The sequence below is a fragment of the Notothenia rossii genome (genome assembly GCF_949606895.1).
Source record: "Notothenia rossii genome assembly, chromosome: 7".
Lineage (NCBI taxonomy): Eukaryota > Metazoa > Chordata > Actinopteri > Perciformes > Nototheniidae > Notothenia > Notothenia rossii.
The window spans coordinates 31648197-31676115 of NC_136905.1; the positions used below are offsets into that span (position 1 = coordinate 31648197).

Below are 27919 nucleotides of genomic sequence, written 5' to 3' on the forward strand. Positions count from 1 at the left end.
AAAGAAAACATGTTGCATTGTCCAAGAGATAGACAAAGAAAATGTTACCTGCCCCAAATCTGTGACTAACAAATAAATATGTATTTTTTCTCTCGAATATGTCATGATGAAACACCAAACAGAAAGTCAAAGATTAGAAGATTTAGGCCTTTGGGTAAAAAAAAAATCTAGATTCAGCACAAGACTAAATTACATTGTGTACATAATTTAAAGTCACTGATCAGTGTCTCTGGCCCTGAACGCATCTCAGTCAGTGTTTTTGCTCGACTCTTCCTGGTCGCTCTGGTCGTCGGTGAAGCACACGTCCACGTCGCTGTCATTGTCGCTCTTTTGCTCTGCGTCCTCGAACAGGCCCCCCGGTTTGTCCTCCAGTTTCTTCACGGTCTGCCCGGGGTGTCTGGACTTCACGTGCCTCTCCAAGTCGCGTCTGCGCACCAGCACCTTGCCACAAAATTCGCACCTGTACGGCGTGTTTCCCTCTGCGTGCAGCCGGATGTGCTTGTTCAGGTTGCTTGGGTCTCCGAAGGGCCTGAAGCACACTTTGCACTTAAGCGGCTTGTAACCTGTGTGAGTTCTCATGTGGATTTTCAGGCCGTATTTCCTGGAGTACAGCTTGCCGCAGTACAGACACAGGTGTCCCTTTTTCGGCTTACCTGACCCGGCGTTGCTCGCGGTTCCGGGCATTGAGTCCAGCCTCGTCCGGTTCTTATCCGCCGCGATTTCAGACAGCTGTTGCGTGTGCATGGCGATCTCCCGGTCGATGTTTGCGATTGAACCCAGGTCGTGGTTCAGTGAGGGTGCACCGAAGTAGGACATGGACTCCGGGTACTTGAGGAGGTTGCTGAAGTGGAATTTGAGAGGATAGTATGGCGAGCTGTACATAAGCTCTCCGTTATACACAGTGAGGGGCATTAGGGGGATGTTGCAGTCTCCACCGTATGTCTTGACCCCATCAAAGTGAGGGAGAGAGAACCTCTCAAAATGCAGTCCAGGGGGCATCTGGGGGTAGCGGGAAGGGGACAGGCCGGGGTGCATACGGCTCTCTACGTGCTTAAAAGCTGACGTCTCCTCTACGTGAGGCAGCAGCGGGAAACCCCGGATGGCGTTTGTGCATGGCACCATTTGAGATGAGGAGTCCATAATTGCAGGTGTGCACTTGGGAGGGTGGCTGCCTCCTCCGTTTAGAGTATCGCCAACATTGCGGATCGGTTTCATGTTTCCAATGAGCTTGCCGAACCCCAGGCTGCTCAGCTTCGCGTTTGCTTCCTCTCTGGATGCGTCCGCGCCCGGGACTTTGGAGACTCCGGTGGGTTTGAAGGCAGAGCGCACACCCGGGTGGAAGCCCATGCTGCTCAACATTGAGGATGTGGCCCCGAGGCCAAGGATGTGTCCTTGGTTTCTGGCTGAGGTAACGCTCATGTCGAGGGCTCTGTCCTGCTCCTCTGTGCTGCTTTTCTTCGACTGTCCAACTTTTTGCAGAAACGGCGATGAGGACACAGCCCGCCTGCCAGAGTCTGAGATGGAGGAGTTACTTTGGCCGCTCCTCGGGGAGGTGGAAGTGTTGGGGATGTCTCCAGACTTTGGTGACCTGGTGAAGGTCTCCGTGCCTCTGGCCTGCTCGCTGCTCAAAAAGCCCCGCCCGTTACTCAGGGCGCAGTGGAAGTGGACGTGGGCCTTGAGTGTGTTGGGGTACTTGAAGATTCGCCAGCAGTACCAGCAGATGTAACGTTCCTCACCTGAAGAGACACAGAGAGAACATGACATTAATTATCAGTTGGACAAGGATCATTAAGTCACACAACACAGCGTGAAGACAGATAATTCCCCGCCAAATTACAAAATATTCCCGTGCGTAAAAGGGCATGTCCGTGCGTAAAATGAGCATAACAGGTTTTGAAACCTGTGGAGAAATACCTGTAAACTGCTACACAGACAAATGCCCCCTCCCCTCTTCCCCTCACAGCACACGAACATATATTTAACAGGGGTTGTGATCAAATGTAAAAACGAATATTTGAGATAAATGGGCCTCGAGATTAAATGGATAGATTGTCAAAATTAAGCTATGTAAAAAAAAAACATAAATGTTTCCTTAAAAATACATGGCCTTTTTAAAAAGAAGCATTTTCTGTTAATGTAAGGATAATGGATATGATCCGGTTTCTAAGATCCGGTGCCAAATGGTAATAGACACAGGAGGCCGTTTAAGTGAGTCGAGCACTCTGAGGTTAATATAGATGTAGTGATTTTGTAATCCTCATGCGGGTCATTGTTTATGGCCGCCATCAAAAGAGCAAACGCCCTGCCCAATCTGGCGCTCAGAACCCATGCATTGAATGCGGGACTTTCTCTCTCTGTGCGCTTTCCCGTGGAAGTGACAGCAGCTGTTGCTTGAAATCGCAAGTCTCCAGAAACAATGGCGACGGCCCATCTGTTGACGCCTAATAATGGGAGAGAGCGTATGTCCAGGAGAGCACACGGTGATGGGCCGGGGAATCAAGGCAATATACACCCCATATAAAAGTTAGTATTCATTAGGGCACAATACCTTGACGCACCCACCTAATTTGCCGTGAAGCACTTGTTTTTGAGTTTATTTGCTTTTGAATACATGAATATTAATGACGCGATGACATTTGTTAACCTCCGTCTCGCAACTGAATCAACAGCCTCTTGTTTTTCCAGGGACGCCCAGACTCGTTAGTTTGTGATTTTAATTGCTTTTTTATTGGGTTTAAGCACCGTAATTACATTATCACTATTATTATTATTTTTATCTCGAGGTACATTTGATATAATTTGAAGCTTCGACGTTTCGCTTTTACAGTAATTCAAGTAGTTAAGAGGACCTTCCGGGTCAACACGAAACGTATAATCAAAAATCATCTTCACTTAATGGAATCCCAGCAAAGTGTCTGTTGTTTATAATCTTTTTTAACCGGATTAGTTCCTGTTCAGCTGGTGTTTTGCCAAGATTAACGAATAATCCCCAAGCGCAACCGCCAAACTATCATTACCAGCCCAAACAAGGATCAAAATGCCTAACTATTTTGAAAGCAGTTGATCAGTGTTAATTTAAAGCTGCGTATGCGTTAATTATGCTTTATTCCCTGTATTGTATAATATTATTGCAATTGGATTATTTTTGCCACACAATATTGAAGGCTCACCGCACATGATTAAAAGCTATCACTATCCGATCAAATCCTAGGCCTGAACCAATATTTGCATTCCTTTATTCAAACGAATTGTATATGTTTTCACCAAAAGGCAATTTTCCAATTGATTTAATATTATTTTAATGGTAAGAAGCCGTTGTGGGTTTTCTTTATTCTACGATAAACAAATAAATTAACAACAACAAATAGTCTGCCTGAGGAAAAGACAACATTCAATCGATTTCCATCTCTGTGCGATAACGGACAGACATTATTGGTATTGGCAGTCATTTAGCTGTGCAGTGATGCCCCCCTCCACATGTCGATGTTGTGTCAGACCTCTGTGAAGTCATGCCCACACGTTGAAGGATAAGCAATACAAAAACATTTAGGCTACCTAAAAGTTTCTGTGATATTTGGAATCATTATTATTGCGTCTTAAATCCCCAGTGCTGCCATTTAGTTACCCCCCTGACCTATAAATCAGAGCTAGGATAATGTTTTCCTTAAATTCCTATTATTCAAATCCCAGACTATAGCCCCCTCCCAGGTCATTATTAGCATTCTGATTTACCTTTTTCGTCGTGCGTTGGAGTAGCAGTGGTCGGGATGTCGTACCACTGTGCCAGAGCGTTGGAGTACCAAACACTGAGCTCCTCTCCTGAAGGGATTTCTCTCAGCACGCGGTAAAAGATCTACAAACAGAAAGTGGGAAGAGGAGAGGGAGTTAAAGGAAGTGTCCAAAAGGTGAGGGAGGGAGGGAGGGGGGAATCTGGTATTGTCATTAAAGTGTGATGACAATTTAGATAGTATTTACCTGTCCGCCAGGTAAATCTGAAACCGCCTCCAGGTTCTGCTCTTGGCTGTTCCTGGCTGCACGGATCAGTCCGATCCAGTCTGGCACGGGACAGCCTGATTCATCCACGAACTCCCCGCGAACCAAGCGAACCTAAGCCATAAAAACAAAACGGTAAATACACAGTTCGATAGGAGAATATGAACACCGAGGCCCTATCAAATGTCCCCTCGAAGACAAACTTACACAACTTAAAATGAATACATAAAACTACAGCATTTAAAACAAATGTTCCCTTTTGATTTTTTGGCAGGTTTTTATTTCCCATTATCATTCCCCGTTTTTTCTTTATTTTGTTATTTCATAGTTAATTTAAACACATTTTTTCACCAGCTCTTCTGCTATATTACCTGAAGGACTGCGGCCACGCATGACCACAACGTCCTTTAATGCGTCTTTATCCGCTCTGCTGATAATTTACTAAAGAGAATGACACTCGGGCCTAATTGAGTTGATATGGGAAACGAATTTGAGGAGTGTCAGAGCGTTTCTAAACTGTTCAAGGACATTAAAGATCGAAGCGTGACATTTAACACAGAGATTGCACCTGATGATCGCCGGTAGCCCGGGGCCACGCATTTAGACGCATCAATCACAAGCACTGACAGCTGCAACAATAACTGGGTGGGTTATGGATGCACTTATAGCCGCAGATTGTTTACCCATATTGTGTAAAAATTAATAATTGACTTATTTATTTGTAATGTTCTTCTTTTACATTTAAAGTGTCTTTAGATTTGTATTTTCTCATTCTTTGATCATCTGCACTTGAAAACCACTTATTTACCACCTCGGCAATGGTTCACAGAATTATCACAGTCCAATAACATGTAAGCTATGCATTGTTTTATTTGTATTATTGTATCTGTTATTAATAACCATTTGTCGTACCCCCGGGCTAAGGCCCCGGCCTCAGTGCCATTTTTCTGTGGCCGGATTCCATTAAAATTAAACGGCTCATCGGGATAACAGGGCCGCCAGGCGGTGAAATGTGAGGCGGCTTAGGCCTTAGTCCCACACAGCAGACCCGGGTCGCCCATTAGGCCGGTTAAGTAGAAGCACAGACTGACAAGTCGGCCACTAATGGAGTTCAATTATTTTCAAACTGACAGGCCAAACCAATTAATAAGCGAAGGCCCGATGGAGTTTGACAGTGCAGCTTAAAAACCCAAATCGTTTTAACATAAAATGTTTTTTTTATTAAGGAGGTTATTTGTTGTAATCGGTGGTACATTTTGTAGGAATAAAATGGTAAAAATGCTTGAAAAAAAGTTTTTGATGCAATGTTCAACTCAATAAATTCGTAATAAATAAATAAAAAGTGTATTAAAAAATATCGCATCCATTCAAAGCTATCCAATGCACCAGAATAATTTCAAAACATTAAAAAGTAAGACGCATTTTTTTTAGCTAGAAACATGAAATTCAACATAAACCCAATTTAAGAATAAACGTGACCTTTTAAAAGAAAAAATAACAGTTTTTTAATCTCACCTTCTTCTTAGGTCCAACTTCCTTGCGATCTGAAACGTACTTCCCGAGTTTGAAGATACCCGGTACCGGTCCTATCCGGAGCCCGGCCGGGATACTGCAGTCCGCAAACACACTGACGGTGGTGGGCGCCCGGGTGGCTTGCATGGCGTGGGGTGAGATCAGAACCATGAAGACTGATGGAGACCGATTGAGAGAGTGCAGGAAAGGAGGAAGAGGAGGACGAAGAGAGGATGAGGACCGGCCGATATCCGCCCTCAAAGTGACGCGGTGCGTTATGCTCTCCGGCTTTTCTAGTGATGGTGAAGGCAAGGTAGCCCCCCCCACCCCCCCCCCCCCCCCACCCCCCCACCCACCCTCCACCCCTCTCTAGCTCAGGATGCTATAAGGTAGTTAAAAGGGGGAGATGAGGGAGTTTGCAGCAGCAGCGTGTGTGTGTGTGTGTGTGGGTGAGTGTGAGAGAGTTGGGCTCCCCAGCAGCTGTGAGGAGAGGGAAAACGGGCCTGCCTGGTCACATGGAGACTTTCCCTCCGCATAATGAATTGCTCCAAAACGGTCAAGAGACACAAAGAGCCAGGCGACCTTCCCATCCCCAAAATCCAATTTGTCAAGGGCAGAGAAAAGAGGGAGCAGAATCAAAGGTCCAGAGCGACCATTAATCCTCAGCATGTGGCTTTGTGGTGCAGACAGTTCCGATATTTTAACTGACAAATCCACTGTATAATTTCTCCATAAATCCTCATCCTTTTCCATTCTTCCCTTTCAAACCAGGTTTTGGAAATCAGAGGCTACTTTAAATCTACTTGGCTGGCATTCTTCGGGGTTTATATACTTCAAAGCTCTTTATTCTGCCTCCTCCTTTGTGTGCGCACTTTAACAAAAGAGCAGGAAAGTTTAGAGGACTTGTTAACTTCTATTGACTCTCGGCGTGTGCCGGGTTGAGATCAGGCAGGTACTAAAAAGGAACCAGCAGAAGGAAGAGAGAAAAAAACAACTAGAGAATAACCAGCACCATCTTCCCACACCACACACACTTGTGGTTTTCTTGTCTTCCTTATTCAACACGTACATTCTGTGGGATTAATGTGATATGTTATATATTTGAGCATTATTTAACCCTTTATATTGTAGCTCAGTTTAGACATCTGTTAAGGGAATACATATTAAGGGTAACTGATAAATAATTATTTCCTATATATAGTTCCTATATAAAACACATTAGAGAAAAATCTGAAATGTGTAGAACAACATATTTAAATTCATAGTTGCATATGATAATTTACTTTAAATCCATGTTAAAGTCCCAAAGTCACTATGAATATGATTTCAATTATTAAATTGATTTATTTTTCAAAACAAGAAAACGTGTCCTGTGAAAACCAAGTAGCCATCTCCAAAGCTTTGCTAAAAACGTGTCCCCTGCATTCAGCATGTGACAATGCTTTTATAAAAAATGTATGCAATTTACAGTTTGATATTTTCTAATCTTTATTTTGAATATTTTAAAATGCAAAATGTGGAAAATGTGTTTTTGACCTGGAGAAAATAAGCAAAAAAAGAACAGTTCACTCTACTTTTTGATGTAATATCAGCCCAACTTTAACCACGCTGAGATTATCATGGACATAATATCCTATAATATAAATGCATTCATTATTTCAGACTCTAATGACAGGATGATCCAGTTGTTGTTTATCAACCTTCACTGGTATTAAAGAGATGTATTGTGAGTGGACTTGGAGGCAGAGGGAGTCTCCAGCATGTGGCTGTGTGCAGCAGGTTGTTTAATGGAGCCTTTTGATGCTGCAGTGATGAGTCTGGGCAGAACAAGAACAAGAACCTGTGGGCGAGCAATTCAGAGCATGAACATGTTGACCTCTGACTTGTCCACCGTGGACAAGTAGCCTTTTAATGCCAAACATAAATGACTATTTGATTAAAAAATCTGAGATACAAAAAAAATCCTGATGTATTTTATTTAATAGGTTGTTCCAAGGATGAACAAATAAATACTGCATTAAATGGAGAAAAACAACACATTCCACAGTTCAGTTTAAATCAATATATTCTTTCATTTCAGTGAGAAATCTTGTTTGTTCATGAACTATATAACATAAAACGCTATAAATAAACTAACAGACATCAATCTCCTTCTCTCTCTCTGCAGGCTGCTCCTACTCAAAGAGGTTGAACGACACGCGAACAATCTCCTCAATGGGCGCTATGTTTGCGCCTGGCTGTGCGGAGAGGTTATTTATTAACTCCTCGCCATTTGCGGCTGGTTCCCATCCACCCCTGCTCTGCTTTAAAACCGTGCTCTTCTCCACAGTGAAATGAATTATTCTCAGAGGGAGAGGGGGGGAGGCCCAAGACCTTTCCTTTCTGTTTGCGGAGAAGTCTCAGTGGTGAATCCCCTGCACGGTGCGCTCTGAGAAAAGCTCGGTGTCAGAGTGAAAGCAGAGTTGGAAGCAAATGGGATGGAACATTTAATTAAATTAAATGGCTTGACCGGCTCTATTGTTCTTTCTCCCTTTTAAAAAATAAGACACATTAATTACATGGTCGGATCTTTATCCTGGGACAATATTGCGGATTGATTCAGCAGCATTCCGCTAGTGCGCTTTTCTTAAATGAACTCTTTAATAAACGTAAATAACGACCCGAGAAGAATCGGATTCGGGAGACGTTTTTATGGGCGGCTCTGTCTGACTCTTGCCAGCCTTTTGGGGGTTTTAACTGTCTAAACGGTGGGGCTCTGATTTAACTGGTTGGCCATTAATGAGCCATGAATATAGAGGAACAACCTGTCTGCAAAGCAACGCGGTAAATACAGAGAGCAATGCCCCACCAGGGATCTCCATTCATACGCCGTGACTATCCTTCAGGGGTGCCAAGGGTTCACCACCACCTCTCCTGGACTGGTTTCAATGGCCTACCATTTAAGAGCCCTCCAAGCTCGGAAGAAAACACATTTTTTATGTCGACCCATAAACTTTGTTTGGGTCTATTCAGAAGAGCCCAATCATTGTCCCACTTAGCAATGTGGCCTATTTCTCACAGATTCCCACGTCTTAGAAATGACTCTTGTGTTAGTCTAAAATCAATTTATTTCTCCACATGTAAGCCCACACCTTCAGCAACTCTCACATTAACTTGGTCACACGTCTTACAGGCTAATTTTAAAAAAGAAACTTAAATCCTCTCGCTTTTGGTTTTCTGGACAGGTTGAACTCTGTTGAGCCAAATAAACAGAACTTCTTATTATTCCTTTCAGATTTCTAAGAGAAAGGCTTTCGGACAGGCCTGTTTATCTTATTCCTCGCCTTTCTTTTCTTTATTTTATACCACCCGGGCATATTAAAGGTGTTCTACTTTGTGAGAAACCTGGGGAAATATGCAAGCTGCACCAATGGCAGACCAGCTGCTATGATGCGGGTGGGACATTAGCGACGCGTTTGAATAGTAATTATGCTTGTATGGGACTCCCACCAGATGACATGATTGGGATTTTAACCCAGACTTATATTCAAAATCGCATTAGAGAGGAGCCGAGTAAATGCCACCTGATTCAACGCTGTTCATGCGTGATTTCATTCAGAAAGTGGGCTGCACCGTTTCGGTATTCAAAGTCTCTACAAAGTGTATGCGCCGGTCTTTTTCAGGCCACATTTCCCTGACTTAAAGTTACTTTGTCTCGCATGAGGAGACGCGGATAAAGGCGTGTGAAGTCGCGTGAATTGATATGTTTCGGTGTACCTTATAAATTCATACCTTTTCTCACTCCAGCGCCTCAGAAAGAAAGTGTCACTCAGGCCGATTCTCTCTGCTGTCCAACGCATTTAGCAGGAGATCTATTTGAGAAGTTCATTCCTAGGCAAATGTATGCAGGCAGGGCTCTGCGTGAATAGAGCAGCGTGTCAGCCGACCCTAATTGGGATTTAGCCACCCAAAGCATATGCACAAAGTGACAGAGAAGCACAGGTTTCAAAGAAAGTCACAACTTTTGCCCTTCTTGGTGAATATAAGAAAGCTCTTTCCCTCGGCTCAGGGTAAAAGTGCATTTTTCTCATAGGATGGAGGTTAGTGACCCAATTGGCTTTAGTGTTATTGCAAAAGAAGTGTGAGAAAAACCACTGTTATGGCAAAGTGCATGTTTAAAGACACGTAACCTTGACTCGTCTGTATGTCTGAACGGAGCGAGATATTTCAGCCGAAGTCATGCTTATTATCTGAACAAATATCTGAATTGTTTTCCCCCTTTTTCGTTTATGTTTTAGACAGGCAAAATTCACAATTTAGGTTGTTTTGTAGCGGAGATTCTGCAGTAATTAAATACATTCTAGAAATATAAATAATAATACATGCCTATTTATAATACAAGTACTATTATAATACATTTAATAAAAAAAGAGCATATTACTATATATAAATATAAGAAAAGGTTAGGCTATATCTAAGTCTGACGAATCTCGAAACAGTAAATAACTAGGTCATATTGCAGATTGAAAATGTTTTGGGGAATGCTTTTTGAGGAAAAATAATGTCTTTGTAAAGGCGGATTAATTAAACATTGTTTTGTTTGTTTGTTTATTTGTTTGTTTATTTCACTTAATAACAAGCCTCGTTCCTTCCAATGCATAATATTTTGCACCGTAAAGACGAAGCACCATGGAGAGCTCCACATACCACGCACACGCACAAACACACACATAGACAAACACACGCTCTCCTGCATGTCTGTTAATTGTATTGATAATATATTCCGTCCCATCGCTTTGACGAGAAGTGCATTTATCTCCCTGAACCTCAGCCTAAATATATAGGCTGATTTATATACATCGTTCGGGTTGGGTGCACATTAATAACTCGCTGTAACAAAATGTAATATAATGATATGAGCGTCTCGCGGCTCCTCATTATATCGCCGATTGACAGTTCTAGGTTCAAACTAATTGTCTCCCGCGTTTCGGGTGGGATGAGCTTGTGGAAATGATGTCCGAGGCAAATATTGATTATTTTCTACATGAGGTCTGAGCATAATCATCAGAAAAATGACTTATTAAGCAATGATATACTAGATGATTTAAGAGAGGCGCATTGTCTTTAACGATAATTACTTTTTTTCGTTTTATGGTTTTTGTATCTCAAATCTTAGTGTGTAAAAATATATATTATTATTTTCTTTTATCAGATATTCTGATATTCAGCATTTTCTTTGAATAGGAACTTCTTTATTGCTGGTTACTCTTAATTTGTATTTCAATATGTTTTGTCCAAAGTCTTGTCCAATCATATTAAGCAATACATATTAAGCCATTTTGATCCTTCCTTTCTTCAAAAGCAAAATAATTTAGGGTTCTACTAATGTAAAAGCACTCTGTAAAATGATATTACATTCATAGTCTACAGTTGACCTTATTCAGATGTGTTAATTTGTAATACTGGCATAGTCATGTTATTGCTGCCATAACATCACTGGTCCTGTTCCTATCTTTTGTTGCAGATTCTCTTGCATGTCTCTGCTCTACGCCCTGGAACAGGACACTGAGTGTGTTTGGCATCTGTTGGCCAGATCCAATCGCTCCCGATCAGCAGCAGGAGGAAAAGGTGTGGATATGGATGGAATGAGGACAGGAAACGGCTGTGTGCCGTCACTCTGCTGCAGGACAGAATTTGAATGACTGACTCCTTAGCCCTCGAGAAAGTGTCAGGATGACCGCCTCAACCCTCAGGTGACTCTGTCTTTCTCTCTGTTCTGCTCTTCCCTTGCTACTTACTTTCCCTTTTTTCACTCCTCATCCATCCAAGCCAAAGCTACCAAAATATGCAACACCTCATTCCATTATTGAAAATAGTATTCATAACATTCTTTGTCCTTATAAGGCACATCAAACACAAAGACTGAAAAAGACATCAAGAAAGACAAGGGTGATTGAATGCTGATAGCTTTATTTTTGGTAGAAAAAAAGGGGGAGGGTAAGGCACACTAAAGTTTAGAGGTGTTGGCATTTAAACCCTATGAGCTGAAGATTTCACTCTGGTCATGGTCTTCTTGTCCAGGGCAAAGGGTAAAGGTCAGAGCCCAGACATGGGCTGGTCAGTGCAAAGCTCAGAGGGGCGTGGAGGGTTAAGGGCGAGAAGCGGTCACTTGGGAATTCATGCTGCTCATTCCTCGTCAGAGTCATCGGCTGCACCACTGATGATGTAGGTTTGTTCCTGGTGGTCCATCTCCAGCACGTTATCCTCATTTTTAACCGTTCTGGAAACATCAGGAAAGAACAAATATTGAAAAAGAAAAAAAAGCTTGTTCGACTTCTTGATCCCTGCTGCCTGTATACATGGACTTATACCTCACCCCGTCAGAATATTGGTTAACTAAGTCCTTCTTTATCAAGGATGTTTATTTTCTTGAGTTATAGTGCAATAGGTATGTTTAAAAAAATAGGAAAAATAGATAGTACCTTTACCTAATGAGTACCGTCCTCCTCTCTGTCAGCTCCACAGCCTGCTCTGCGTAAGGCTCGTGGACATCATATCCATCCGATCCATATCCTATCCCGTCACCAACTCCTCCACCAACTTTCCCCATTCCACCAACGGCGGATAGTGCGTCACCTCTACCCACACTATCAATTCCCCCGCTGCCTCCGATTCCGCCACCCATTCCAGCAGAACCCATTCCTTGTTTGTTACCTCCATCTCCATCTATGGCTCCACTACTTCCATCACCCGCCCCTCCACCAACACCGCCACTTCCTCCTCCGGACCCCATGCCAGTGCCCCCCATACCACCAGCCCCAGTACCCAATCCTCCAGCACTATTGCCCAGGCCTCCAGCACCAGTGCGTGCACCCCCAGCCCCAGCACCCAAACCTCCAGCACCAGTGCCTGCACCCCCAGCCCCAGCACCCAAACCTCCAGCACCAGTGCCTGCACCCCCAACCCCACTACCCAAACCACCAGCACCCAGTCCGCCAGCACCAGTGCCAACACCATTCATTCCTCCAGCACCCATTTGTCCACCACTACCCACACCTCCTTCCCCAGCTCCTACACCAACACCCCCAGCTCCTGATCCATGACCATAACCGATAGCAGCGCCTCCTGCCCTACCAGCAGGGCCCATCTTGTCATCTGGACCTCCAGCACCCATTCTTCCACCCATTCCTGCAGCGCCGCTACCTAAACCCGTTCCCATGCCACCTGCACCCGTAGCACCACTCATTCCTGCTCCACTCCCCATGCCACCAACACCTCCCATCATTGTGCCGCCACCCATTCCACCAACACCACCCATGCCTCCTCCTCCTCCTCCTTCTCCTCCTCCTCTTCCTCCTCCTCCTCCACTGAAGCTCATCCCACCACCAATGGCACTCATGCTACAACTTCTAAGAGAGAGGGTTTGCATCATGCCAGAGAGCCGCAGATCCTCTCCTTCAACAAGTTTCCTGTAACAAAAACAAATCAATGTTATCATTTATTTAAACATAGTTAATGGCATTAAATCCATTGTATCACATGTTTTCCCTCACCTGTATGTTGTAATTTCAATCTCCAGAGACATCTTGACGTTCAGAAGGTCCTGGTACTCGCGCAGGTGCAGGGCAATTTTCTCCTTGTAGGATTTCAGCTCAAACTGCAGGGCCTCAATCCGAGCCTATTAGGTTAACAAAACCATCAAATTACTGTATGAATTGATCATTGCTGTGGCTTTGTATCTGCATGCATATACAATCTGGTGTGATCACATGCACCCTGGGATTACAAGCCTATATTTACCTGCAGGTCTTCCAGTTCCTTCTTGTACTTGTCTTGTGTCTCTCTGATCTTGAACTCAAGAGCTTCATTCTTCGTCCTCAGGGAATCCAATTCACGGTCTTTGTTTTGGATCTAGAGACATTTAATTGGGATTCAACTCATTCAATATCAATTGTCAATCACTCCTTATTTAAAAAAAAGAAATCACTTGTAATACTCACATCCTTTTTGGCACCTGCTATTTGATCTCTAATGCCTCGAACCCTATCCACATGCCTTGACGTCTTACTGGTCAGATCTTCAAACTTGCTTTTATACCATGAATCCATCTCCTAATAAAAGGGATGAACAATGTATATGAATGTAATCTAAAAAACAGAGACCTTGCCCCAGCTGATGTGTGATTATTTTACCTGGAGATTTTTGGCTGCTATGTCGTCATACTGGGTTTGGATTTGTTTCAAAGCGGCTGCCAGGTCAGGTAGCTCGAATGCACTCTGAGCTGTCGCGTGAGCTGAGTAGATCTTGCTCATGAGCTCTTCAATTTCCTGGGGAAAAACATTTCATATTAAGTAATCAGGAAAAGGAAAGGCAAGCTGATTCAATCATTCTTATGTGAAGTTGTTATCCACCTGTTGATGGACCCGTTTTAGGAATTCAACTTCAACCTCCAGCTGCTCCAGCTTCTTCTCCAAGGCGATGCGAGAGGATGTGGCTTTGTCAACATCCTAAAGAACACACACCACGATTAACTTGGCACTGCAAACTAATTTGAAGACAAAGGAGGAATTGGTTAATTAAATGCAACCTACTGGACGGAAGGTTTCAATGTCTAACTCGGCTTTCCTCCTCAGCTCCACTGCCTCCTCATATTTGATTTTGATTGCCTCCAGTTGAACAGCTGTGGAGTCCTTCGCAGCCAAGGAAAGGTCCTAAAAACAAAGAGGCCAGAAGTAATTTGGTTGCCTTTCAGATTAGGAGGTTTGTGCAAATTGTAGATCAGCCACTTTTGCATTACCATTTTCTATTTGAACTTATTTCCTGTGTGAGTGTGTGTGTGTTTGCGTGTGTGTGTTCAAATGTAAAATGAAGCCATCTCATCTGTGTATAAATCATAGCTGAAGACAGCTGTGCTCCAGGACACCTAACACGCGGAGGCACCTCTCTATTTGCCTGCCAGAAATAAGCCTGTTACCAGGTTAGCAACCTTGAAAACACCAAGTTGACATCTTGTATTGTTGCTTGGATGGATCCAATACAGCTCAGTGAGGTGTAAAACCTCGCCGGAAACAAAACAATTCAGTCCTTATGGTCTACTAAGCATGTAAAATGTAAAAAAAGGAATGGAGGCGATGCGCGACTTGAAGAATTCTGTCTCACCCGCTGAACTCTCATCTGGTCAGCAATCTTTTTCAGCTCCCTCAGCTGTTCCTCGTATAGCAGGCGCAGACCTGATGGATTCTCAAAGCGGTTCTGGTACGCCTCGATCTCAGATTCCAAAAGCCTGTTCTGCTGCTCAAGTGATCGGACCTGTATAGGAACATATATTTTGTGATTTAAAGTGTATCTAACCAGACACTGATATGTTTCCTCTCCATTTGCATAGGTATTGATCGGTACTGATAGAAGAAGTAAAATGTGGTTAGTATGAAGGCCGCGTTACCTTGTCAATGTATACAGCCAGTCTGTCATTGAGAACAATCATCTCCTGTTTTTCAGTTGTACGTGTGCTGAGGAACTCTTGGTTCTCAGCTGCAGCGACATCCAGATCAATAGCAGGTTCTCCAGTAGGCCCAACACACACCATGGCTCCTGCACTCACACTGAAGTCACCCATGAGCAAAATACATCACATTTACTAAAAGAGTAATATCATGAGAGAATGTCTTGAAAAAGAGCAAAAGGTAAACATGTTTATAACGGCAAATAATAATCCGACTATGTTACTCATTACCCCTACATCACTCCATCTGTAGTCACTGCAGTTGACAGTGCTTACCCTGCCCCACTAATGCGAGTCCTGCGTGCGGCCGAGACGTTCCTCTGTCCCGTTGACTCCACACGCATGCTCCCGGCCCCTGATCTGCAGGAGTAGCCGGCGGAGGCATGACGGGAGTCTCTCCTGGTGGGGGATGGGCTGGACATCCTGACCTGGTAGGACGAGCTGCTGCTGTCCTCAAAGTGACGGCGGTAGGACGAGATCCTGTCCTGGCTGCGGCTCATGGTTGGGTTTTTCCTCTGGTTCTCTGAAGGGGGATGGAGGAAATCCTCAAAATACTCAAGCAAGGCCTGTCTGTGGTACTCTACAGTCCTGCTTTTCAACCTTGTTTGCACTCTCCGATTGTCAACCCAGGCTCTGGTTTTATACCTCCCATTTCTAGCCAAGCCCTGGCTTTGTAATGGACAGCCCAGTTCATGCCATCACCTGTGGAATCTCGAATCTCCGCACCAACTCAGGCTTGACCTGCTGCTCAGATATCTGCCAGCAGCTTGTGAGGAGCAGAGCTTAGTGGCTGACCTCATCGCCCATTAGTCTTTCTGTAAAACACAGAGTGTGAACACGTATCAGCCTCCCTTTTATCAGATAGATTTTGCCAGGATTATGGTACATCCACCACCTCCGTGTCTACCCCAGACCTGGGCAGCAAAAAAAAAAAAAAAAAAAAAAAAAAAATGCAATGTAATGTAATGCAGCAGGCAGGCAGGCAGGCATGCAGGGTTCGGCAGCAGCCAGTATAGGTAGAGCAGTGATGTGATGTGCTCTGATGGGACGAGGGACTTTAATAGAACGCTGAGCCGAAGCTGGAGGGTGACCTGATGAGGCCGCAGCTGCAGAGGAACAAAGAACCCCAGCTAGATTTGGCATTATTAGTACTTATTTTTCTGATCTGTTTCCAACATATTAAAACCAAAGTAATCAGAACAAAAAGAAAATGAAATGAACTGCTTCTGAGGGAAAATAAGGAGGAAGAAGAAAAGGCGGGGGGGTTTGAAGTCTGGAGTTTACGGTTGACATGGCACGGTGATGAGGGGAGAAACAGTCACTGTTTCCCAACACCTAGGGTCAGTTAATGCTGCACTGTCCTTAACATTTACTGTAAACATGAACTACCAGCAACATTAGCCCTCATTGAGAATCTGACACTCACACACACAGATAACAACAGAATAACTCAACCATAAACCGTCTAAAAGTCAGATGATATTAGTTTTCAGCACATTGAAAACACAAAATCCAAGTAATAAAATGCTTTAAGGGAATACTTAAACCCCAAAATGATTATTTGTATATTAATCAGAGATGGCAAAAGTACACACATCCTTTACTCAAGTAGAAGTACAGATACTTGGGTTTAAAAATACTCTGATAAAAGTAGAAGTACTGACTTATTTACTCAAGTAAAAGTAAAGAAGTATGGGCTTTGAAATGTACTTAAGTAAAAAGTACCCATAACTACCAGCTGTTTTAAAGAGTACCTCACCTCCCTTTATATTAATAGAACAATAATGTCATTGTTAGCTAATGAATGTTTCCATGCTGAACAACGGCAACATGACAACGTTTTCATTGGTCCCTCTTCTTTAGAGAAGACCAGGAAATGATGGATACACGGATCGTGTTCAAATCAATAGGCACGCAATGACTCTAAATAATAATGATCACGCCACCAAACACAGATTCAAACTAAAGTAACCAGCCTGTTTGGAAAATGTAATAAGTAGAAAGTACAGGTAGCCTATTTGTGTTCAAAATGTAAGAAGTAAAAGTAAAAAGTCGTGGAGTAAAGTACTGATACCAGAAAAATGTACTTAAGTACAGTAACAAAGTATTTGTACTCCACTACTTCCCACCTCTGATAGTAATAACTAACACTCTTACATTGAAGACAAAGAATCTAAATAAAATAAAATACAGAGACGGTTTTTGATGTATTGAATCACAATATCAGTTTATCCAATGTCAAACTTTCATACAATGTCTGCAAGTCTCATTTAAACAGAAACTCCTCATTTTAAACACAAGTTGTGGACCTGCACAAGTATGAGGCGGTTTTCTTCTGATGAACAGGATAAAGAGACTTGTATTATACTGCACAATTTTTGTGAGTACAACCAGATGTTTTTTATTGCTGTTATAAGCATAATTATTCTTTACATTTTGACCCTAGATCTTGCAGCAGTTTGGAATCAGTCCCCTGAGGCTCGAGCAATCCATTTCTACTAAGCTGCTATTTTCATGTTGAAATCAAATAACAGCACCAAAATATTGTATTTTCTATTACCAACTGTATGAAGCCTCACTCAAAATGCTAACACAATTTGACCTCCTACTTTTTTTTTTATTGTATTCAGCTAAAAACAGCTAAGGAAAACCTAAAATAGAGATGGAAATCCTTTGTTTCAGAGTTATTCATTTCACTTTGTCTTTACATTTAAATATAAATATGAACAATAATGTGGGGTTTTCCTTGGCTGCTTGGAGGATACTGTTTGCTATAAACAGAAATGGCATTCACACATATTTATTCATACATCATGAAAGTCAATTATACGTCAGTCTCCTATGTGACATGATTCAGAATCAACAGCTTGATTCTAAGTTTTGGCACTTGGATACATTAAACTCATCTCTGGAATGTCATTTGTGTGGTCTGTGTGGACTTTCAGGTCAATTCATAAAAGGGAAAGTTAAAAGAGAACAAAGTCCATGGCCGTGGTCGACTTACAGAGGCATTCTTCTCCGTTGAAAACAACCGCATTCATTATCACGGATGACGGAGGAACCTGTTAATGGTCCCTCGAGGGTGGGTGTCAAATTCATACTGGGACACAGTGGATATTAGACATGGCCCTTCAACACCGTAGATCATCTGAGTCCCAACGGCTGTCACCTCAGCCGGCCACCCTATGCCTATTTATAGAAGAAATATATTCAGACAAATGTTTTCTCATGTCCTTTTTAATAGAACCGACGGCCATTGTCCATAAATTGCAATGGTGGGATGCAGCTAAGGGAAATGACTCAAGTATTGTATTAAAGTAACACTTTGAGCTAATTTACTTGGGCAATTTCTTCCACATTATACTACTCCACTACATGTTAAAGGTAAATATGATACCTTTTACTCTATTATATTTATTTGGCAGCTTAAGTTACTTTGAATGTTTTGATTATTAACACACGTTCTAATAACTTATTATAAAAAGTGTTTATTATTGATTGAGCTACCTATCAATCAATTCATAAAATAAATAATACAAATTACATACACTTTTACCAGCTGCAATAAGGAAATGATAAACACATTCATGGATCAATAACTGTAATCCAGGAATATATAATGTATATGATTCTGGAATGGGCTATTATGTAGAATGAGTACTATACTTTTTGCCCTTGAAGTATGTTTTCAGTACTGTTTCTGTAAAAATGGAATGAAGTTAGATACTGAATGCAAGACTTATAGTATTTGTACACAGTCGTATTGCTACTTGTACGTAAAGAGGCCCTATTATGCACATTTTTAGGTTCATATTTGTATTTTTTGTCTCTACTGTGACATGTTTACATGCTTTAATGTTCAAGAAGCTCTTTATTTTTCTCATACTGCTTGTGCTGCAGCACCTCTTTTCACCCTCTGTCTGAAACCAGAGCCCAGTCTGCTCTGATTCGTTAGCTGGTAGGCTCGGTTGCGATTGGTCAGCAGCTCAATGTGTGTGAAATGTCCGGCTCCTTAGCATATCACGTACAATGTGTTGGAGTGCTAGCCAATAGGAGCGCCAGTGTTGCGTAGTGATGTCACTATGTTGGTGGAGTAAACAAAGGAGTCCAATGGAGGCGTTTCAGGCATGAGCGGAATTTGTGGGAGAGGAACTCCCACTGGAGAGAACTTTGTGATGTTAGCCTTGGCAGACCATTTACATGCACAAAAATCCATATAACACACTACAGAAAAGGGAAAAGCCCCCTAAAAATAGGGCCCCTTAAAGTAACATATTTCAGAACTTCTTCTTCCATTTATAAATTGTAAAAAAAAAAATACAAAACACACTCTGAATATCAGTGTTAATCAAAAATTATAATAGTATTTATTGAATGAGTTTGGTAACAATTGCAGATGCATCTATGACAAACAAAATAGTTAATATTTACAACACATGATCCGAAATGTTGAACTATCTGTATTATGAGATGGATGGCTTCATTGTATTATACAATCATACACAGTGGAGTAGTCATTTGCATAGTCTGGAAACAAAATCTCTATTAATCGTATATTCATGATTGTAGTATGGTTTACAACAATCACTGGTGATATATGTGTCTATTTAAAAGTTTTTATCAGTTTTAAAAGATAAATAAATTGATGTACAAGTAACTTCAAGTGACATTGCAGTATTTTTTAATACAATCAGCAGCAGAAAAGTGTTCTGGGCCGTCCTATTTCAGTCTTTGGGATTCAAAGACAATATTTTCTTTTTAGAACTGGCTCTTAAAACAACAGAAAAAATAAGGAACCTTTTAAAACCCCTCCTCGTTACGCACTCTCACTTGCCAGTCAGATCTTGAGTAAAGGCTTTAAATATATTTATTTTTCTTTAATCCTCAGATCAGTCCTGCTGCTCATTTTTCGACCAGTCTTGCCATCCACCCAGGTAATTATGAACACTGAAAGGGAGAGAAAAGGGAAGAAAGTGAATGAAAAAACACAGGTGACTCAAAAATAAAACTGCACTAGTTTTACTTTTCCTGGATCAACATTGTATTATGCTGCATTTAAAAGGCATATATTGTTAGCATTTTGAGCTAATTACCCTTTTTTCCCTTCTTACAGTTAGACACTGGCACTCTATGAAAAGAGCATTGCATGATGGGTTGTCCTCATGCACAGGTCAGTAACCTCAAGTTGGTGAGACTTATCACTGGCTCACTATGAAATGTCAGATATGAACTTAGCCATAACATTTGACTGGTACACTAGCCTTTGCCTGTGATAACAAAATGGTTTTAACAAGAAACAAGAAACCTTATTCGTTGTACATGGCTAGAATACTTTGGTAATTTATTAATTTAACGATGAGGTGAGAAGTAATTATTTTTTACAGATTTATGGCAGGGAAACATGTCTCACTCTTTGTATCCCAGGGAGGCGGCTGTGTCCAGGGCGTTTTTGCTCCTGATCCCTGCCAGACAGGTGAACACGATGTTATCTGTCTGCTGGGGCATTTCACCTCCGTACTTTTCATTGAAATCTTCTGCATCCAGCTGGAGGGCATTCCCCACCTGTGCCACTGCAAAATCAAACCAGCACATACAAATGTAGTATTAGAAGTAGTACTTTAAATATATGTTATTAGGTAAATCCAAACTTGAATGTGTCTGGGAACAATTGTGAGTCAAATCAGAATGTCAACCATTAGGAGCGTTTTTAAGTAGATTTTTAAACTGGGAATGTAGTATTGTCTTTCCATATTATGTTTCCTTAATTAAGGGCCTGCTATTATAAACTGAGACTGAGGAAACCAAGTAGCTACAACAGAGCCCTGGGTGTGCGTGCTGATGTATAAATGTTTTGTGTGATGATTTAGGACATTTTTAATGAGCCCTGATAACATACTAGTAACACAGTGGTTCTCAACCTAGGGGATGGGACTCCCAAGGGGGAGTACACAGCACTGCACACTGAAATGTAGAGTCTGTATTTAACCCATCCATGTATTAGGAGGAGTGGGAAGCTACTATACAGCGTCCACAGAGTAGTGACAGGGTGTGGTGCCTTGCTCAACGACGAGGTGAACTCGCAAATTAACAGTGCACACTCCATAATACTTGGTCCGTTCTGAGACTTGAACCTGTGACCCTTCTGTTCCCAAGCCAAGTCCCTACAGACTGAGTTCCTGCCACCCAACTAAATATTAAATAAAATATATAAAATAAATAACATATTTATAGACAGGGCTGTTATTGTTATAATTTGTGCTTGGATGTGGGTCTTTGAATCATCATTTACCAACTAATTTAACTACTTGCCAGCATAAAGTGCATCTATTTATGCACACAGATTATGAGCTATCACTGCGTTTTGAAGTGTGGGGAAGCCACCTGGAGGATTAGGGATTGGATCTGACGTTATATTCATGCCAACCTAACACACATTTTCTGATTATTTTAGGAAGTGTAACACTCACGGGGGACGTTAATTGACCCAGGGATGGAGCCATACTCCCTGAGCTCCCATGGCTCCCTCACATCTATTACCACAGCCTTCCTGCAAGACAGGAGCTGCTTCAGCTGCTCATAACTCACATCTGTGCTCGGTGGCGCTGAACTGAACCCGCGGAGCAGCAATTCTGTGTCTGAAAGCAAAACCAGAGGTGGAAGAAGCACTATAGTGAAAGAGGCAATATCAACTTTTGAAAATACTCTTACAAGTAAAAGTCCTGCTTCAAAGTCCTACAAGTACAAAAGTGTTGATATCAAAATATGTACTTAAATTATCAAAACTAAAAGTACTCATTATAGGCAATAGCCAATTTCATAATCTTATATATTAAACTACTGGATTATGATGCATAAATGTATTCCTCACTGATGGTAAAGCTAATTTGAATTATATTGCATGTTACTTGTTAGACGCTTTTATCCAAAGCAACTTACATACTCAATACTGTGTACAATCCCCACAGGAACCATTTGGGGTGAAGTGTCTTGCCCAACGACATGCTGACTGCAGTGGGGTTTGAACCTGTGACCCCCTGATCACAACACCAAGGCTCTACTGCGCCACACGCCTCCCTTTATCTATATTGCTCCTACACATCTTAACCTTAAATTATATTGCAATGTTTATTAATTGATTAATGTTTTGTAAATAATGACTGCATCTGTTTAGTAACTAACTTCCAAAACGTAGTTGAGTAATACGTTTAAATGAAAAGGCTCAGTTAAATGCAAGTACCTCCAAAATTAACTTTAGAATAGTATGAGTAGATGTACTTCATAAAATTGCACCATTGAGCAAAACAGACAGCATGAACATTTTCATAACATTATAGTGAGTCACGAGCCAACCAGCTGACATTTAAATGGACAGTAGCCTAGACGGGAGAACTTGTTTGGAAATAGTACACCGTTAATGTAGTAATAATAATAATAATGATAATAATAATAATAATAATAATAATATAATGTAAAGCTCACGTTTGCGATCGTGGTGAGTGTTGACAAGGCTGGACACAGAGCTTCGTCCTCCAGGCAGGACGGTACTGTTCCATAACAGCCTCGGAACAACTGCTGCAAACCTCCAACACCTTCTGAGAGCCATGCGTGAACAGTTACACCCTGGCTCACACTTTATATTAACACTTCGTCAACACAAAACCCAATAATTTCGCAATTATACAGCGAGCAACAGCTACTAAAATTCTAACTGCTCACCCTGCCAACAAGGACATGCGCATGCGCAGAAATACGGATACGGATCCCTTCAAGGTCTAAAATACCCTCTCCCAGAGTAAATGGCTCTGCCCTCTCCTAACCTGCTCTTATCAAAGTTATTGTACCTAATATATCAAAGTTCAAACCATTACCAACACAAGTCAGTGCTATGTTCTCTAAGGGGCAATAACTTCTGCACCGAAGTTTGATCGAAGAGATAATATAAGATATATGAAATAATGCACATGGTCGTAGGAAATCCGGCAGAGATCTTTCCACATAGGTCCATTTATTTAATATCAAGAGTGATCATAATACTTCCATCATTGCATATGCCGCTCTTAGGGGCATGCATGGCTTTTTTTTGTTGAAGATACCACTAATTTCACGTAAAATAAACAGAAATATTTGACATAATAATTCAGTTTGCACTTATAGTACGACAAATAAGTACACCAAAACCGGTGTCTTTAAATAGAACATACGAACAAACCAATCCCCATAGTTCCATGGTTTTAAAACGTTGGAAAGGCTCCTGAATACCTCAGAAACTGGTAAGCTTTGCCTTTTGCTAAGACATTTCCCATTGAACATGAATGCAGCATTAGGCCAAGCTGAGTTGCCGTAGTGCGTCACATGTTGACTAGGACTGCCAGTTGATGCAACCGAAAGCTTAAACAGTTTTAGAGAGTCAAAGGCCAACACGAACAATTATTAAGAAAATTATGCTGTTATTATCGGTACTCTGTAGTTTGCATTGAAATGTCTTAACATCTCCGTTTGTTGTTGGATAAAACACACGTGTTAATCTTGTATTTATTCTGACAAGCTAATGTAGCTAGCCTGTTTGCTAGCCAGGAAGAGTTGACATCTCACTGTTGGCTTCAGGTTAGCTAACACAGTCAACATAGGAGCTAATATTAAGAGGTGAGTTCATACAGCTTTGCCAAATACAACTGTGGGGAAGTTATGTATTTATTGTTTCAATGTAGGTCCTCTCATGCTCATCTCAATTGGACTATCGAGACTGCTTGGGGCTTCATAACCAGACACTACTATGTAACGTTTGTTATCTCTTAACATGGTATCATATTTTATTTGGCTAGCTATATTTATTCTTAGTGACGTACTATGAACTATTTGGACAGTTGCATGTTTAGTTTTTTTTTTTTGGCTTTAGTAAACAATGGTTTTGAAATAGCAATGTGGCTAGGGATAAGTGATTTTTGAAGGGTGCTACAATGTACTTAGGGATGACAGTGTATCAACAGTTTTAAACAGACCCTAACATTTGAGGAGGATTTTTTGGGATATTTATCTTAGACGTATTACTTACTATACAATTATAATGTCCAAACAGTGGCATATTCTTATCAAGCAAAGTCATCCACTTCACCTAAGAAGTGTTTAACCAGTTAAATACCAAACTGAGGGTGTAAAACCCCTAAAACCAGCATGAATTAAAAATGTCAGCAGTTAATCAACAAGGAAAATAGAAATATCTGTTGATGTCATTAGGAGGTAGAGCTAAGAAAGTCATTGGTTACATTGACATTTTATATATTTAATTTGAAATTCAGTTTCTTAAAAGTCAGGACTATGCATTAAAAGAGATCAGATTTAATCAGGTGCCAAGTAAATACCCTCAAAACAACACATTAGGTTGGCTTGCAACCACTGATTCATTTTAGATCTACTGTGCCAAGTGCAAAAGGCAACCATAATCATGTTAATTTACGTGTATTTTTGATTGCCATCTAGCTGGCTTTCAATATATTGTGTGCTCCAATAAGTACAATTATCATGGCAGGTATAACCTTGTGCAAGTGTTGCTACATTCAATTACTTTTGTTGAAACACATGTTAAGATAGTTTGTTTATGTATAGTAACACCTATGTTTTTTTATTCAGATGCGGCTAAAGGACCCCTTCTCTTTGAAAGCCGCCGATATGACTAAGCGGACTAATAAACCGAGGAAACCTCGAGATGAGGAGTCATCAGATGAAGTCAGCGGTAAGTCACTGAAACAGCACAGTGCACCAGACTGTTGACATTGGGGCTGTATATTTACTTTTGTAAAAATGTTCACCAAGTTTATTTAAAAATGTAACAAGTATATTAATCCCCTGCCCTTTACTAATTAAAGTATTTAAACACAGCATTGGTTTCAACTAAACTGCAATCGTTTAAAAAAATAAATCAGTTTATTGTCTAGATAATATAATAATTATACATTTGTGCTACTTGAGCAGGACAAAAATCTGTATGAATACCCATAATGGAATTTGTACCTTACAATGGATTTTATTAAGGTACTTGTCTTTCTGATTTTGTGGGGATGTCCCATCTCATGTTATTCATTGTAGGTGCTTTGCACATCATCCCCCTTTCAAAACATAATCACTGAGAATTGTACAAATGTTCCTAAAAGTTTTTTTTAAAGCGACATTTGAAAGGGTAAATGTGTCATTACAGCATATTTTGTTTTAAACCAGGGTTGACATGCCAGCATGTGAGTAAAGCAGTGGACCTGAGCTCAGTGAAGAAGTCGGTGCTCTCCAACGTGTGGGTGGTGTGCTCTGAGTGCCTAAAGGAGAGGACCATGATCGATGAAGAGCCAGCAGCATCCCATGACATCCTTGTGTGCTTAAAGTGTGGCTTCCAGGTAACAAATATTTGTAATTGTTTTTTTCAATAGTAATCAGTGCAAAATAGGGCTGCACAATGACGTTGGTGCGTCATTGGTATCTCCAGATTAAGGCTTCAAAGTAATAAATATTAAGTCCACTATGACAGGACAACAACATGTGCTTGTTGAACCAGACTGTTGCAGAAGCGCGTGCAAACACAAGTATGTCTGCTGTTGACAGCTCAATGCACATTTTTAAATGATCCCTGTGGACAAAGATTAAATTGTTTTGCAACGTGTGAAATGTGCCAAATGTCCCTAGTGCTGCCTTTTTTAAAAGATGGTATGCTGTACATTAACCTTAATGGAAGTTTGATAAACTTGTTAACAAAGATTTTTATCTTTAAGCAAAATAAAATGTTCTTTCTTACAGGGCTGTAACCAGTCTGGGGTCCAGCACTCTGAAAAGCACCACCAAGCTTTCAATCCGGAGTCTCACTGCATCACCATCAGCCTGAGCACGTGGAAGGCCTGGTGAGAAACCTCAAACTGCATTCATTGTCAACTTTATAAAAAAACAAGCCTATACACACTGCCAATGTGTGTAACCTTGCTATGACACACGTCAAGATGCCTCCAGTGGGTGGCTTTACATAAAAAGAAAATGGCATTGTGTTTTCTATACATATTTCCAGACCTATATATCATTTACCATATTATATTTGACAGAAACCACAGAAACTTAAATTCCTGTTTGTCTCATTCTGTCAGGTGTTATGAATGTAATGAGGAGCTCTCCACTCACTGCAACAAGAAGGCTTTGGCTCAGACGCTGGACTTTTTACAAAAGCACTCCGTCAAGGCTACATCAGGTAATGTGTTCCTCAACAGGGCAAAATCCTGGAGGTCTAACCCTCTGATGAAAACTGATGAAAGCTTTGGTTACAGACAATGCATCTTCACTTCAGGGATGCAATCAAAAGTGTTTTTAATTTAAACAACCTTGTCAGTCAAAGTAGAAAACTGACTGACTGTCTAGCTGACTATGAGTGGAATATGAATGAAAGGAATGGAAATAACTGGTCATATAGTTTCAAATGTTTTGCTGTTAGTGATCCACCCATCTGACTGCAGTACACATGCTCCCCCTGGTGGTAGTGGTCATCTGAATCCTTGGATCTTACCTGTCATTCTCAGTATAGAGGCAGCTAACATGTGCGTTATGAGGGAATATTGCAGTGTGAACCCCCCGGTAATAGGGGTGTTATTTCTTATGAATGGATACTTCTCTTTATGCTGTGGGCTTGCAGTTTTTCTTTAATGCCTTCTTATTGGCATGAGCAACAGAACGCGGTTTATTGCTATGCTTTCACCTAGATTAAATTTGTTTTGGTGCATTGATGCATAACATAAATAATTCAATTATAATAACTACGAAGAACAAGAAACTAAATATAGACTAAAAGAAATGTGCAAATAAAAGTAGGAAAAATATACTAAATATTTACAATATATGTGAAATAAAATGAAAGATGAATGGAAGAAAATTGCAATAGGAATATGATCAAATATGTCAAATATAATTGTGAGTTCCTAGTTGTAGTTTTGTCCACCATGTTAGCATCTTGGCCATAAGGGAACTGAGTAACTGTCATAAAAAAATTAAAAAGAAAAACATTTGAAATACATTTCATATTCTGTACTTTTTCACAGTGAGATCAAGTGAAGAAATTCACTTTAAAAAGTATTTGAGTTGTGTTGCAGCAGGTTGTATTCATATTAATATTTGACAGCCTGTCTGCCTACTATTAGATTATGTCCTCTCACTTCACTCAGGCCACCTGAGCCATCCTTGCCAGGTCAGTCAACCATATAGATATTCTACCCCCGCCCCTCGACCCCTTTCCATACTTACACACTCCCAGACCTTCTGTTCCTGCCTCCCTGCTCCTCCCTTACGTTGTGCTGGCGTGTTGAGAGGCCTCCTAATAGGCTGTAGCTGATCAGGGTGGTGGGCATCGCCACGCTCAGTCCCACTGACCGCCTCAGCTCAGCCCAGTGGCCAGAGGCCAGTGAAGCTGGTCCCCAATCAGTCTCTCAGCCACATATTTAGAGTTTGTGGGATTAATGCCACAGCAATCCACCCCCACCCTCACCCCCACCCTGCACACTGCATCACTGCACACATTAGCGGAATTAAGGCGCCTGAGCGATGCTTCCCGGCTGGGTTCCCTGAAGAACAAGAGCAGCTGCGCGGGGTTCAGCAGCCACTGCTCTGACGTTCTTTTGTCTTTCATCGCTATCTGTTTCCGTCCCTCGCCTCCTCCGCCGTGCCGCTCTGTGTCTCACCACCTCTGGGCCTGTTTGCTGCACTAGTGGGAGCCAGGGTCCTCAACAAGTCAGTGCGACTGGATCCTAACAGCTGGAGCGCACTAACTCTCAGCGGACACACACAGACTGTGTAAAGCATCATTCAACTCAAGCAAATACACTTTTTTCTTTCGATCTGTTTTACACCTTTTTTTTGTAGCTTCTACAAACGGTTTTATGTTTCAGAAAGATTCAGGACAAGGTTAATTTTAATGAA

At 41.4% G+C, this 27919-nt stretch overlaps 4 protein-coding genes across 5 annotated transcripts in view; 1 reads left to right on the forward strand and 3 right to left on the reverse strand.

Moving 5' to 3' along the window:
- Positions 1–246: 246 nt before the first annotated feature.
- On the reverse strand, positions 247–5676 carry prdm13 (PR domain containing 13; the record flags this gene model as incomplete). The annotated part of the gene is made up of 4 exons (XM_079641296.1): positions 247–1736; positions 3733–3853; positions 3976–4107; positions 5509–5676. 4 exons carry the CDS (start codon positions 5674–5676, stop codon positions 247–249), a joined length of 1911 nt encoding a protein of 636 aa, XP_079497422.1.
- A 5757-nt stretch (positions 5677–11433) lies between these two features.
- Positions 11434–15628, reverse strand: LOC307013810 (desmin). Of its 2 annotated transcripts, none has more exons than XM_079641353.1 (11): positions 15263–15628; positions 14927–15086; positions 14644–14793; positions 14076–14195; positions 13896–13991; positions 13677–13811; positions 13485–13595; positions 13285–13395; positions 13038–13162; positions 11967–12953; positions 11434–11764 (listed from the first exon to the last, which is right to left on the reverse strand). In XM_079641353.1, the coding sequence occupies exons 1-10, from the start codon at positions 15484–15486 to the stop codon at positions 11969–11971; spliced, it is 2217 nt and encodes a 738-aa protein (XP_079497479.1). In that variant the 5' UTR covers positions 15487–15628; the 3' UTR covers positions 11434–11764; positions 11967–11968. The 2 variants fall into 2 exon arrangements, with proteins under 2 accessions (XP_079497479.1, XP_079497480.1); XM_079641354.1 differs by having other exon boundaries at positions 11973–12953; positions 15263–15615.
- Positions 15629–19322: 3694 nt separating this feature from the next.
- tstd3 (thiosulfate sulfurtransferase like domain containing 3) lies at positions 19323–22739 on the reverse strand. Its single transcript, XM_079640210.1, has 4 exons — positions 22466–22739; positions 21454–21621; positions 20397–20556; positions 19323–19933 (listed from the first exon to the last, which is right to left on the reverse strand). Exons 1-4 carry the CDS (start codon positions 22587–22589, stop codon positions 19876–19878), a joined length of 510 nt encoding a protein of 169 aa, XP_079496336.1. The 5' UTR covers positions 22590–22739; the 3' UTR covers positions 19323–19875.
- A 581-nt stretch (positions 22740–23320) lies between these two features.
- usp45 (ubiquitin specific peptidase 45) overlaps positions 23321–27919 on the forward strand; it is a 51016-nt gene continuing 46417 nt past the window's right edge. Inside the window, 5 exon segments of the mRNA XM_079640209.1 lie at positions 23321–23629; positions 24614–24716; positions 25199–25368; positions 25766–25866; positions 26104–26204. Coding sequence (XP_079496335.1) covers positions 24614–24716; positions 25199–25368; positions 25766–25866; positions 26104–26204 — 475 coding nt within the window. The 5' untranslated portion in view covers positions 23321–23629.

What these genes read in the sequence shown, in the direction of transcription:
- LOC307013810 (XM_079641354.1), bottom strand. Translation starts at nt 15,486, where the DNA reads ATGAGCCGCAGCCAGGACAGGATCTCGTCCTACCGCCGTCACTTTGAG. An exon ending in ACTCGCATTAGTGGGGCAGG is followed by an intron (nt 15,087 to 15,262) that starts GTAAGCACTGTC and finishes GGGTGACTTCAG; the next exon opens with TGTGAGTGCAGGAGCCATGG. An exon ending in AGGAACTGGAAGACCTGCAG is followed by an intron (nt 13,163 to 13,284) that starts GTAAATATAGGC and finishes TTAACCTAATAG; the next exon opens with GCTCGGATTGAGGCCCTGCA.
- tstd3 (XM_079640210.1), bottom strand. Translation starts at nt 22,589, where the DNA reads ATGGCTCTCAGAAGGTGTTGGAGGTTTGCAGCAGTTGTTCCGAGGCTG. An exon ending in CACTCACCACGATCGCAAAC is followed by an intron (nt 21,622 to 22,465) that starts GTGAGCTTTACA and finishes TTTTGCTTTCAG; the next exon opens with ACACAGAATTGCTGCTCCGC. An exon ending in GCCTCCCTGGGATACAAAGA is followed by an intron (nt 19,934 to 20,396) that starts GTGAGACATGTT and finishes TCTCCCTTTCAG; the next exon opens with TGTTCATAATTACCTGGGTG.